This window comes from Micromys minutus (assembly GCF_963924665.1).
Source record: "Micromys minutus genome assembly, chromosome: 4".
NCBI classification, from domain to species: Eukaryota; Metazoa; Chordata; class Mammalia; order Rodentia; family Muridae; genus Micromys; species Micromys minutus.
Window position 1 is genome coordinate 20037839 of NC_137973.1, and position 13275 is coordinate 20051113.

Consider the following 13275-nt stretch of genomic DNA (forward strand, 5'->3'; position numbering starts at 1 on the left):
TGGACACAACTCAGACCCCATTCCCATCTCACAGAAGACACAGCTTCAACGTGCTTTGGTAGCATTAAAAGTCTGGTTACATAACTCTAAAGAGTTATAGTGGTTAATTTTTCAGATGGATGAAGGATTTGTTATTTAGTCCCTCATAATTAAGATAAGGCTTAAACATGTGGGTAACAAAGATCACATCAATGCACAGGAAGACTCACATAAACTTTTCATTTCGACTGTATAAAGCTACATTTAATAATAGGAAAATAGCTTAGGCGCTGTTCCTCAGGCTACTGAATTTAAAAATATTTGCTGTCTACCCTTAGTTCAAATTGAAAGACAAAGAAATGATTTGTAGAACTGCTTTTATTCAAAATACACATACATCAATATAAACTTAGTTTAACTAAAAAAGTCTAAGTTCATTAAAACCCCAGGTAGATTATATAAAACTAAAATTCTACCCCTATGCTTCTCATTGATAACAAAAGGCTTTGCCATTACAGTAACTCCATGTTCCTGAAAAGCAGCTTTTAGTCTTGGACATGAACAATATGAAACAGGAAACAGGGAAGTAAGAAATACATTCTAACAAAAATTAAAGCAACCAATCCAGACTTCCTTACGTGTCCTTAGAAAGGAGCACGCCTAGCAGAGTGAATACCGGAAGTGTTTACACTGTTGTCACGTTAATTTATTTTGCAGTAATCCACTCCTTCTCAGGTAAAGCAAGGATACATGATGTTCCCTAACACTCCGTCAGAGTTGTTCATCAATCACTAAGTGGTCCAAGTTGTTTGGCACTTCTTTGCCATTGCTCTCCAGATCTGCAACTGCAGACCCTTATTTGAACAATGACTTGGGTCATCAGGCTTTGCAGAAGGCACACTTCCTCACTGAGCCAACTCACCACCTACACCAGTGATTGGTCACCAGTGTGGGTCAGGTCCCTTTTGGGCATCTATCAGGCCTTTCTCAGGGGTCACTTACTATATATCCTGCTTATCAGATATTTGCATTTTGACTCATAACAGTAGCAAGATTAGAGTTGTGAAATAGCAATGAAGATAGTTTTAAGGTTGGGGCTCAGCACAACAGGAAGAACTGCATTAAAGGGAGGTTGAGAACCACTGATCTAGAACTTTATCTGACAGAGTAAAAGACCTTAGCTAAACCCCTCAGGTCTCTTTATCCCACTCCAACCGCATCCTTCTGCTTTATTCTTGGAAGTTACCTTTCTGTGCTCCAGTTCTCCACTGCCTATCCATAAAGTCCCAACTTCTTGATCTACAAAAGACTTACTCCATCTCATCATCGCTCTGTGTTTCTGCATGTCACCCTTGCTCTGCAGCCCCTGAACCACTTGCATTTGCCTGACACAGAAGATCTCACAGGTATTCATGATACATGTTGTAGGCAAATTTCATGCATTCTGAACGCTGCTCCCATGTACTGAATGCCCCATCCAAAACCCGTCTGATCATTTAAGTCCCTGCCTGATTTTGGTTTCAACAGCTAAAATTAGTCCGTTCTCCTTGCGTGCCTTCAGTTAGCTCCAAGCAGCTGTCAATCCAGTGCAACTATGTCTATTAGGCCATATATTTCAACCCGAATCTCATATAGTGTTTCATTCCCTGCACAACCTACTAACTCCCTTTCATTTGCGTTGTGATCTTAAAAGCAGCAAGTCTTCTGGCCTTCATTTATGCAAAGAACAAATCAAAAGATATAAAACATTAACTGACATGACTTAGCTACAAGACAATAGAGATACTATAATATCATGAACTTGGATCATAAATATGATCGGATAAAGTCTAGAGAAATTCATCACCGGCCACCATGGGTTAGGAAACCAACTGATTGACCCAAGGTTTCTTCCATAACCAAGGTCTTTATTTCTATCTTGTTAATCAACTAATCAAATCGAAAAAGAACAAAAGAGATTCTCTTCCGTACAAATCCCAGCACCTGGGAAGCAGAGGCACACAGCTGTCTCTGAGTGGGCTCATTCTAGGCAAACCTAGTTTACTGAGGGACACCCTGTCTCGACCAACAACATAAAACAATAGCAGAGCATGAATCGCAGCACTTCGATGCTTTCATGGAGTGAACATCCAGTCAGTGGTGGATGAGTCTTGGTCTAATGATTTGAAGAGTCAAGATTATGTTAATTCTAGCCCCAGGTATCACCATAGTATGTAGGGACAAACCACTATCTGTGAACACAGATTTAATCTCAAACAGTATTTTCTACTACATATAACACTAATGTCTGGGGGAAGGAGGCTGTAATGAATTCACATAAACAACTCCCATGGAGAAAGGCAAAAGGCACTAACTCAGTGGCTGTTGGCATGCACAGATACTTCAGGTAATTTAAGTGGTTGGATCAGGCTTGAAAAACACCGATATTTGACTTTTTCCATTCAGTGTTTCACTGACATAAAACATTTAAGCAGTAAAATTTTAATTTGAATATTAAACAAAGTTTAATTAATTATCATTATACTCCAACTAAGTTTGTTGTAGGAAAACACTAAACTCAGCTCAACTAAAATCTGTTCTTTAGTTTGTTCCAGTTGGATCACTGACTAAAACAAATCCTCCTGTTTGCCATCAGAGTCACTGTTCTGCGATCCTTTTGCTGTTGTTTTGACATTGGATCTCATGTGGCCCAGACTGGTCTTGAACTACCTATGTAATTCAAACTTAAACTCCCTGTGTGAGCAGGCTGGTCTTGAACTCCCAATCTTTCTGCCTCCACATTTCAAGGGTTGAGATTACATGCTTGGCTATTATGTGATTCTCTTTTCTAATGTTTTATTTTTAATTTGTGTGTGTGTGTGTGTGTGTGTGTGTGTGTGTGTGTGTGTGTGTGTTGCCTGTGTGCATGTTCATCTACCATGCACACGGAGGCCAGAAGAGGGTGTTGAATCTTTTGGAATTAGAGTTACAGAAGGTTGTGAGCCACCAGGAGCTGCTGACAACTAAATCCTGGTCCTCTTCAGTGCTGAGTCATCTCTCCAGTGCCTGTTTTGTGACTTCTTACAGTTGACAGACGATAGCCAGTATTTTCCTCCAGCCCACACGGGCCTGGAGCTATCTGCTGCTGCTCTAACTTTCTAAGCACAGGTATTGCATGTACCACCTTTGATAAAACGGTTCAGGACCTGAAATGTAACTCCAGCCTGTGTCATTTTTAGTGACAGTCTTAAAGGCATGTTTGTAACATTGCTAGATCTCTACTGTGCCCTTGCAGAGTGAGTGAACATGCCTTCAGTGCTTGGCCCTGCTAACTTCCTAAGAATGATTATTTTTTGGCTCTACTCATTTAGCTATATACTGCTGTGACAGACCTTTATTGTGATCATAAATGATACTTAAAGTGGAAAATTGACTGTCAGACAAATGTGACTTCTTTTTTTTTAAAAAAAAAGAACATTAGTAAATATAGCTTTAAAAGTAACTATCTGGTGACAAATTTTCACACACATACAGATTCAAGAGCACAGGAAAAGGCACTGGGTTGATTTTATGTTCATTTTGGTAGATCCTCGTTAATAAATGACACTAGTATAATAAAGCAGCCAGAAATACAGTTGACCTGTCAATCTATGTGAGTGCAGATATTGGCGTATTTATGTGGCACATATGTACATCTGATACCAGAATTATTTAATCCTATTTCTGTTCACCGTTTGAAAGTAGCCATACAGTCCTATGAAAAGAAAAGAATAAAAACCACAATTTCTGGCTATTCAGAAGCAAATATGAATAACCACTGCCACTGTTTCTCCATTTCTGTGCTTTCTGACCAGCTACTCTCAGTAAGCTCTTCCAACACTAGTCCTGAAATAATAAAACATTGAAAATAATATTCTCGGTTTACTTAAGATTATATTGTTACATAAAGGCAAAAGAGAAGGTGAACGTTGGTTTCTTTTTAGCTAATTTTCAGACATATATTCATCTAAATGAGGGGACACTTTCATTTTAATCTCGGTCATTAACTAAGAATACATTACAATAAAGTTAATGGTCTCAGCTGATAAGCCCACAGCAGAAGGATTACAGGAGGAAAAGAATAACCTGAATAATCTCCTGTGACTGTCACCTCAGGGGCCACTTCTCTGGGGTTGCTGACCTCTTACAGGCTGTCCATGCTTCCAGGGTCTCCTGGTGCTCTGCAGCCTGAGAGGGTGTGGAAAGGTCTCCGTTCGGCTTACATGGTAAGCACTTTGTATGATTCTTAATCACTTTTTTTATCTAGAACACAGTGTTATGGGCCACATTTTATCAACCATGCTCTTTAAATGTTTTGTGCTCTATAAATATAAACAGATTTCCACACAAAATACATACACGTTCACATGGGGACTGGACGCTAGCCAGACATCATCCACAAGCAGAATGGGATGCAGACTGCAGGAAGGGTCACGTATGAGGCCAGGCCCGTGTAGACAATAGACACTAATCCCAAGACAGCCGAAGCAAGACAACTTCTCTGATCACGAATGATAATCTTCACAGTCTCATAGAACTGGAAAACAAGAGATAAGACTATTAGGAACCGTGGCTAAAAAGAGCCACATATACCACACACCAAGTAGTCTTCCCAGTTGTTCTGTGTCCACCAGGAAAACTTCATGAAAGTGACTTATAAAATAATATGCAGAATGTTATAGGAAACTATTAAAACGAACCTCATAAAAGTTACTCAGCACTAAAGATTAAAACAACATTAAATTAATACTGATTCACATATTCCAACTTAACCTAAGAAGGAAGTTTCTAGACTGAAGTTTTAAAGAACAACAGAAATTAAGCAATCCTTCTACTTTACTACTATAAAATTGGATGATACCAATCATATTTTTAGATAAAGCTTAAAGTCTAAAGACATAGTCATACTGGGTTGCCGTATCCTCTCCCTCATCAGTTATGTGACACATAATTGGCTCCTGGAAATAAAGACATTAAATATGTTTTCTACCCCTAATAGATGCATTCGACGGTGTCACTTTTTTTCTATGAAAAGCAACCTTATTTGGAAATGCTGCCCTGAGTTTAGCTGTGCTGACTGTCATATTTGTTGTGCAACACCAAATAAAACATTTAACTAGTCTAGGCTTTCTTCTTCATTGGGATAGCAGGTTAGCCCTGAAGATAAACTAAATCTTACAAGTAAAAAGTGTTTGGGCTGGAGAGATGACTCAGTGGTTAAGAGCACTGACTGCTCTTCCAGAGGTCCTGAGTTCAATTCCCAGCACCACATGGTGGCAACCGTCTGTAGTGTATTCTGGTGCCCTCTTCTGGTGTGTCTGAATGCAGTGACAGTGCACTCACATACATAAATAAATGTTTAAGAAAAGAATAGTGCTTTATGTATTGCATAAATATGTTACAATGATTGTTAGCACTACTGTATTTTTTGACAGTTATCTTTGTCATTGTTAGAATTTAACAACTGTCATATTCATGTGAGTTTTGCTATTCAGACTAGACTCAAGATACCTGTGTAGAATATTGCAATGTATATGATGAGGTCTTGCTCTATTGCTCAACTTGACTCAGAACTCCAGGGCTTAATGGAATGTCCTGAGCTGGGACAGTTTCTAAAGTCTTTGCTTTCTAAGATTTATTTTTATCATTTTTAATTATGTGTGCAAGTATCTGTGTATGGGTATGTGCACGTGAATGGATGTGCCCATGAGGCCAGAGCATCAGAAATACTCTCACCCCACCCCCCCCCCACACACACACATCTTGAGTTACGGGCAGTTGTGATCTTTCCAAGGTGGATGCTGAGAACCAAACTTAGGTCCTCTGCAAGAGTTCTATAAACTCTTAATTGCTAAACCATCCTGACCCCTGGAAAAAAAAATCCAGTCCTAGTTTTTAAGTTCTTTGTTTTTCTTGCTTTGAGACAGGCTTTCACTATATTATCTCTGGTCATCTGGAACTTTCTATATAAAGTAGGCTAGCCTTGAACTACAAGTACCTCCTGCCTCTCCCTCTAGGGGGCTGGGGTCAAAGGTGTGCACCACTGTGCCTGGCTGAATTTCTAAATTATTGATGAATACAATAAACAAGTTTAATACATTCAAGAACCTGATGGGGACTTCTCAGTTGAGGACCAACTACAAATATAGGAGTAGTCCTTCCTATAGGACTCTATTACCGATTTAAGTGTATTCGGTGCACAAGTAAATAACCTAGTTATACATGTGAAATGCCATTCAACCAAGTTTGACTGTGTGTTTTAGTCCACTGTGTAAATGTAAGGTCATCTCTATTCATATAGTTTTATATAATAGTACATAAACATAATATGTAAACATATATAATATTTACATTTAGACAATAGCTAAAGGAAAGTCCAATAGCCTATTAGACATCAAAGCATTCTTTTTGTAGGACAAACATCTAATCTCTTTCTACTGAACTAACAAGATATAGAGAAATGAGTGCTTTCTCTTAAAGTAGTTAAAATCAAATTGAATGAATATGTGAAGAATAAACTCAATTACTGGGGTACTTTCTTACAATGCATGAAGCTATGGGTTTAATTCTCAACACCACACAAATGAAGTGTGGTTAGGCATATCTATAATCCTGGCACTTGGGAGGTAGAGGTAGGAATATTTGAAGTTCAAGGTCATTCTTGCAAATCTAGAGGCAAACATAGGCCACAGACTGTTTCTCTTCTGTGTATAAATGAGCATGCACCTCTGTCTCTGTCTCTCCCTCTATGTCTTCCTAACTAACTTCCTTTCCCTCTCTCCCTCCCTTCTCTCAGCCCCCTACTATCCACCCACATGGCCATCAGCCCAAAAAGACTGAAAATGTAGCTCAGTGGGTAAGATTTGCCTAAAATACAGGAAACCCTAGGTGTGGTCCTCAGTATTGTATACACTGGATGTGGTGACGCATGACTGTGGGAGGATCAGAAGTTCACGGTTGTCCTCAGCTAGATTGGGAGTCTGAGGTCAGCCTTAGCTACATGAAGACCCTGTTTTGTTTTACTTTGTCTTGCTTCCTTTTGTTGTGTTTAAGTGGAGAGTAGGAAATGTTCCGTAGGTATCAAAAAGTTTACATTTATAAACATTGAGTCACTTGAAAAGAGGTTATCTGCATTCATTCTGGTAATAAAAAGTCAGAAAACAGACTCTTAGGAGAAAAAGCATAACAGTAAAAGTTAAAAGCAAAGGGACTTAAATTTTACAGTCTGGTGATGCACAGTATCAGTATAAAAATGCCTCAACTTTCTGGTTCCTAAGCCTGTATAAAAGCAATGTTGCAAGAGGGGAGGAGAAAGAAGAGATGAGTAGAAAGAGTGGGAAGCCTGTTATAAAATGCTATCTCCTGGACACAGCATAGCCATGAACTCTCAGCAACTCTGGCTCCTGGGATGGAGCCAGGACACTACTTCTGCATGTAATAAGGGCAAGCCATCTGCAGGAGGAAGGGAATTTTAGTAAGAGGAATATGTGATCAAAATGCATTGTATATGTATACAAAACTGTCAATAATTAAAAAAAAACTTTAAGAATAAAAGAGTATTCTCTCAAAGATGTAAAGGCTCTTGTTTAGTGAATTTTTAACTTATTTACTAGAGAGGTTTTATGTATGTGTTTGCGTGTGTGTGTGTGCCCCCACATGCATGCCCATACCAGTACCAACACCTGTGTGAATTGAAGAGGCCAAGTTTTGGAAGTTGGTTCCCGCCTTCCCCTGTGGGGTTCAGAGATCCAGCTGCAGTCAGATTTGAGCAGTAATCACCTGTGCCCACGGACTCTTCTCCCTGGCCCGCTTGTGAGCACTGTTAATAGCAAGAGATCTTCACCCGAGGGGAAGTGTTGACGACACGTTTTGTAAAATTTTATAAAGAGAGATGGCTTTGCCATGCTGCGGTTAGACACCGCAGCTGTGAAAGACTTCAGTGGTCAGACCCAGAAACAAGCAGTAGTTTACGTTTCTGGAAATTCAAAAGCACAGAACTGGGAGATGGCTAGCCATTAACAATACGTCCTTTCCTTGCAGAGGTCTCCACGTCATCGCAGCACTGGGTGGATGGCTTACTGCCCTGAGTCCATCTCCCGGGGTGCAAAGTCTCTGGCCTCCAGCACATACGTACACATGTAATTAAAGCAAAATCGTTAAAAGTCTTTTTAAAGAATAGTAGAAATCATGTGGAACCGATGCCTCTTTTACTTAAAAAGAATGTTCTTAGAATTAGAATTTTTTTCCCCTGATGAAATCTAGCCTTCTAGACTGGGAACTTAAAAATCCAACCCACCTTTGGAACCAGTGGCTAGGAGATGCTTCACAATGAATGGGAACATGGTGTGAGGATTAAAGGCACTGCACAAGAAGTTAAACAGCAAGGAGAAGCCTTGAGTCAAACACAGAAATGAAGGTGTCTACCAGGAAAGTCTCCTAGCGGGGATTTTGAGCCTATTAAGTAAAGGGAATTCACTTTGTGCGTATAGAAGTGGAGAAAACTGGACACCTTCCTGCCAAATTACACTTCGTGGGAAAACTTCCAAGGCTTTCAGTCCCTTGCCCCCGATCATTTGAACTACCTTGTGTATGCAGACCAAGATGACCAGTAGTGCAGCAGTAACAGGCAGCACTTTGGAATCTTTGAAGCGGTCTGTGTGGCCACACCCTTTTTATTGCACATTTTGAAATAGCCTTCCTGCAAGGCAACCTGCCCTTTGTTTGCCAGACCTCCCCTAGAAATACCAGAGCTTTCCTTACTTAATCTACAACTCTCAAGAATGGTTCGGTGGAGATGTCCAAAAAGCTCCCGGAGGATCCCAACCCCAACTCCTACAAGTCTCTCCTACCTTCTCAGCCTGCGGGCTGATTGGAGAGCCATATCTGCAGTAGGTCACAAAGTGTTCGCAATTGTTCCACAGTAGGCTGTAGGGGGTCAGCCCCAGCTGCTGCTCAGCTCTGCGCGCCACCTCCTCATTGAGCAAAGACTTCTTCTTGAGAGTCTCGTCTAGGTGATTGACTAGGATATCTGCTCCATAGGCAAAGTCCTCTACTGTGTCCACGCGGATGCTGGCAACCTTGCAAATGACTCCCGGGAGGAGACGCTTGTTGGAGACCACCTTCTGGGTGCGTCCCTTGTCATTGGTCAGGGCCAACAGGATATCAGGCATTAGATGGGCGACACGGTTGTCCCCCAGGTAGATCCCATAGTGGGTAAAATGGGTCCGCGACACCTCCAACACATCACCCCGGAGGAAAGAGCTGATGTCATAGGGATGATTCTTCCCTGTGCCTCCTCCCGGAGCGCACACGCTAAAGAGCTTGAAGTTAGAGATAAGGAGCAGCTTCTCCAGAAAGAGGGACGCAGCCTCCAGCATTGGGTTCTTCATCCTACAGCGAGCAGAGTTTCGCGCTGGCCGCAAGTGGTCTGAGCAAGGTGAGCTCTCCGGGTCGCCGCGCTGCAGAGCTGCTCACCTGCAGAACGCACGGCCGGGGCTGCAGAGGGCCCGGAGAGCAAGAGACTAGAGGGGGGGGAAGCCAAGGACCACCCAGTGCAGGCGGTCAAGAGGGGGATGTAGTACGGTCAGCCGCGGGAGTAGTGGCACCCGGGCTTGAGGAGCTGGAGAGGTAGTGCGCCTGGAAGGCGGTGCTTCGGGTGCGCCCTTAGCCGTGGCTCTTATAGAGGTGCAGAGGGCGGGCCGAGTGCGGTCACAGGCCGGAGGACACGGATTGGGCGCGGGCGTTCTGCACCCTGACACCTTCTCGAGGGCTCTGCTTCCCTTGGGAGACCTTTAGCCAGCGTAGGAGATGTCAGAGGCGTGGCCGCGCGAAAGGTCCTGCACCTGCCACAAGTCGAGCACCTCTCTTGGCGGTGAGACGTGCCCTCTGGAAATTTTCTGTGTCAGACCAGTTCTAACCGGTAAGAATACAGTGGCCCTCGGCTTCCTAAAGATTTTCCCTCGATTCTCCAAACTGCCCGCGCCGCGAATTCCTACAGATCCTACTGAAATTGATCACTGTCGCTTTAAACACAAGCGACCAGGTTCTCTCAGACGGCACGCGGAGAGGTGGAATTGCTCGCTGTGCGTCCAGTGCCCCAGCGTGCAGGATCCGAACCCTACAGTCTGGACGCTCCAAGGCTCCAGCGCCTGTTGAGCGCGCGCCTTCCAACGGTCATCAAGAAACCCCAACGCCCTCCAGCAAACCAGGAGTCACGCCAAGTTTCTTCGCGCCACACGTACAGATGTAGCTTTTGATAAAGCGCTGCCGCCCTGGGAGGCTAAGGAAAGTGAACGCCGCAGCACGGTGGTTCTGCAGGGCTGCGTGCTTGCAGCCGAACCCAGGCACAGTCGAAGATGGGGGAGCTGCCTAGGTCGGAGGCTGCCGGGGCTCCACCCGGCTGGGCTCTGGGTTCCCAGACCCCTGTGAATTTCTGTGCTAATGTATTATGTAAATGATTACATTCCCAGGACAAAGGCCACAAGAGTAAGCCAGCCTAGCGCCACTAAACTAAGAAGGCTTAAGTTCCGGGCTAAGACCCGAGATCTCCATCTGCCTTGAAGGGGCCTGGACCAGGCTGAGGCCTTAGGTCACCCCTCTACAGATGACTGGACCTCTGCTCCCTGTCTGCTATAAGCGATCTGTCACTGTCGCTGCACTTCTGTTCATTTGTCCACTTCACAGACAGTTGTAAATCTCACTGCAATACACACCCCCCCACACCTCTCCAAGTGCTTCAAATGAACAGGGAGAGGCATGGTCTTCCATCAATCTATCCACAATCATTCTTTCCCTTACAGCCTACCTGCTCTGTGCCGTGTGCTGTGCCCTTCCTGGTGGTTCAACAAAATCAATCTGCACTTCCTTCCCATCCCATCTATCACGTGTAGTTCTTTTTCTACCCTGAGTTCTCCATGGTAGGAGAGAGCCGCCTGCAGACGGTTGTCCTCTGAGCTCCACATGGCCGCTATGGCACTCACATGCACACTCGGCAATAAGAGCTTATATTATTTCAAGTAATTTCGCATAAAAAAAATAGACTCGAGGGGAAGTTTTCGTTTCGTTGAAGTGGGAAGTCTGCGCTGGTATATGAACAGTTAAAGAGGGAGAAACAGGGAGATGAAAGCAAATGACAGGGAAAACCCCTTAAGTACTAGGCATGGTGACTCCTCCCTTTGATCCCAGCACTGGGGAGGGGGGTGTGCAGAGGCAGGCAGGTCACTGGGAGTTAGAGGCCAGCCTAATCTACACTGTGAGGCCCAGGCCAACCCAGGCCCGGTGGGTTTGAAACTATAGACAGCATTAGAATCAGGGCAGGCAGGGCTTTGATCACCTGACAGGAATGGAGCAAGGAGATACAGTCTGCGGATGGAATCTGGAACTGGAGCACCTGTGTGAGAATCTGAGCTGTGTCCCCAGTACCAGAAAAACAAAACAAAAGATAACCACCCCCATCTTTGTCCTGTAGCTTCTGAAGAAGCTACCAAACCAACCGAGTGATGTCATCCACTGTGGTGCAGAGGCCCTGGGTCTGCTGCCAGGGCATTCATGGAAAGTGAGGAAGACAGCAGGCCATTTGCATAGGTGGCCATGTTAACAGAAAAGTGAGAGACCCAAGTCACAGCTTCAGAGCACTTGCTGTGCCTCATCTGCATCTGTTAGGAGGGGCTTTATTTTTCTCTTTTTGGTTGACAGTCAGTTCATTCTCACTAAGACCTGTCCTTAGGATTAACTGAGTTCAATGGTGAGGTGTTGGTGGAAGAATCATATTAATGACAAAACTTGTGAGAAAATTGGACTCCACATAATTCATCTCTCACGTGTAACCCTGGCCTTGAAGCCACAGAGATCGGCTTGCTTCTGACTCTCAAATGCTAGGATTAAAGGCGTATGCCAACATGACCAGCAAAATTTTATTATATAAAATCATTAAATGTCCTATTCTGCTGCTTTACTACAGAATAAAATATAATTAAAAGATTTCTATGTATCACTTAAGCCTACGTAATTAAATATTGAACAACTAATTCATAAATCACCTTAAAGGACAAGAAAAACTTAATTACAAATTTTGCCAGCTAAAAGGACTATTTAAGTCTTTATCTTCAAGGAAACACACACTCAGCCTCATAAATGTGTATTTTTTATTGAAAATAAATATCTTCCTATAATATATTCTGATTTCAGCTCCCCTCCCCCAACTCCCCCAAACTCCTTCCCAACTACCCCTTTAAGATCCACACCCCCTACTGTCTTCCTTAGAAAACAAGCAAATATCTAAATAATGAGTCAAATAAGATAAAAACAAATTGGAATGGGACAAAACAGAAGGAATAAAAGCCAAATAAAAAGCACAAGACACACATAAAATGTAAAGAGCAGCACATTCGTACACACAGGAATCCCACAAAAACAAAATATGCGATATTTATTCAAAGACCTGTAAGGTTTTTTAAGATGTTGTCACAAAACGTTATGATTATGAGATAAAATACTTCCAAAAATGCCATTGAATTGGTTTTGGGTTGACACCTACTCCTGTGTGCAGGGATTGTTAATGTGGATTTTCTGTGCCTGTTTCTTAGTTAACTGGCTAAGGGTTTGTCGGCCTTAACTGATCTTCTCAACCAGCCAATTCTTCGTTCTGTTGATTCTTTGTAAATCTTTTGTTTCTATTTTATTGATTTACACCCTGAGTTTGATTATTTATTGTCATCTTTTCCTTCAGGTGCTATTGTTTTTATTCTAGAGCCTTCAGTTCTATCAAGTTACAAATAGGAATTTGTTTTGTTTTGTTTTGTTTTAATGCAGGTACTTAGTGCCTTTGACTTGAGTTTCTTATGAGTCCTTTATTTTTATCATTCTTAGATTGAGTCTTTTTTTTGATTTCAGATTTTCTTTGACTGGGGTATCCATTTCTTTTATCTTCATTGCTTAAGAGTCTGTCTTCCTTCCCTTCTCCTGTTTCCTGTTATGTTGCCTCAGAGACCCCTGTTTGGCTTTCTGCATTTTTCATGTCCAGTTTTCCATCAGTTTTGGTTTTCTTCATTTTCTTCATTCATTTTCACTGCCATGTCTTGAATATTTTTTTTTATTTCATTCTACTTTTTGTGTTTCATAAATTTCATAAGTGGGTTTATTCGCATTATCTTTTAAAACGTACAGCACATTTATTATAGCTATTTTGAAGCCCCTATCTTGGGCTTTGTCTAAATTGCATTTCTCAGGGTCTTCTGTGGTAGGATTGCTTTGCTCTAACAGAGATATAATGTCCTGGCT

General features: G+C 42.5%; 1 protein-coding gene across 1 annotated transcript; it reads right to left on the reverse strand.

Annotated features, from left to right (window-relative positions):
• Positions 1 to 4378: 4378 nt before the first annotated feature.
• LRAT (lecithin retinol acyltransferase) lies at positions 4379 to 9386 on the reverse strand (the record flags this gene model as incomplete). Its single annotated transcript, XM_080915602.1, has 2 exons — positions 4379 to 4534; positions 8847 to 9386. The coding sequence occupies 2 exons, from the start codon at positions 9384 to 9386 to the stop codon at positions 4379 to 4381; spliced, it is 696 nt and encodes a 231-aa protein (XP_080771728.1).
• Between the last annotated feature and the right edge of the window lie 3889 nt (positions 9387 to 13275).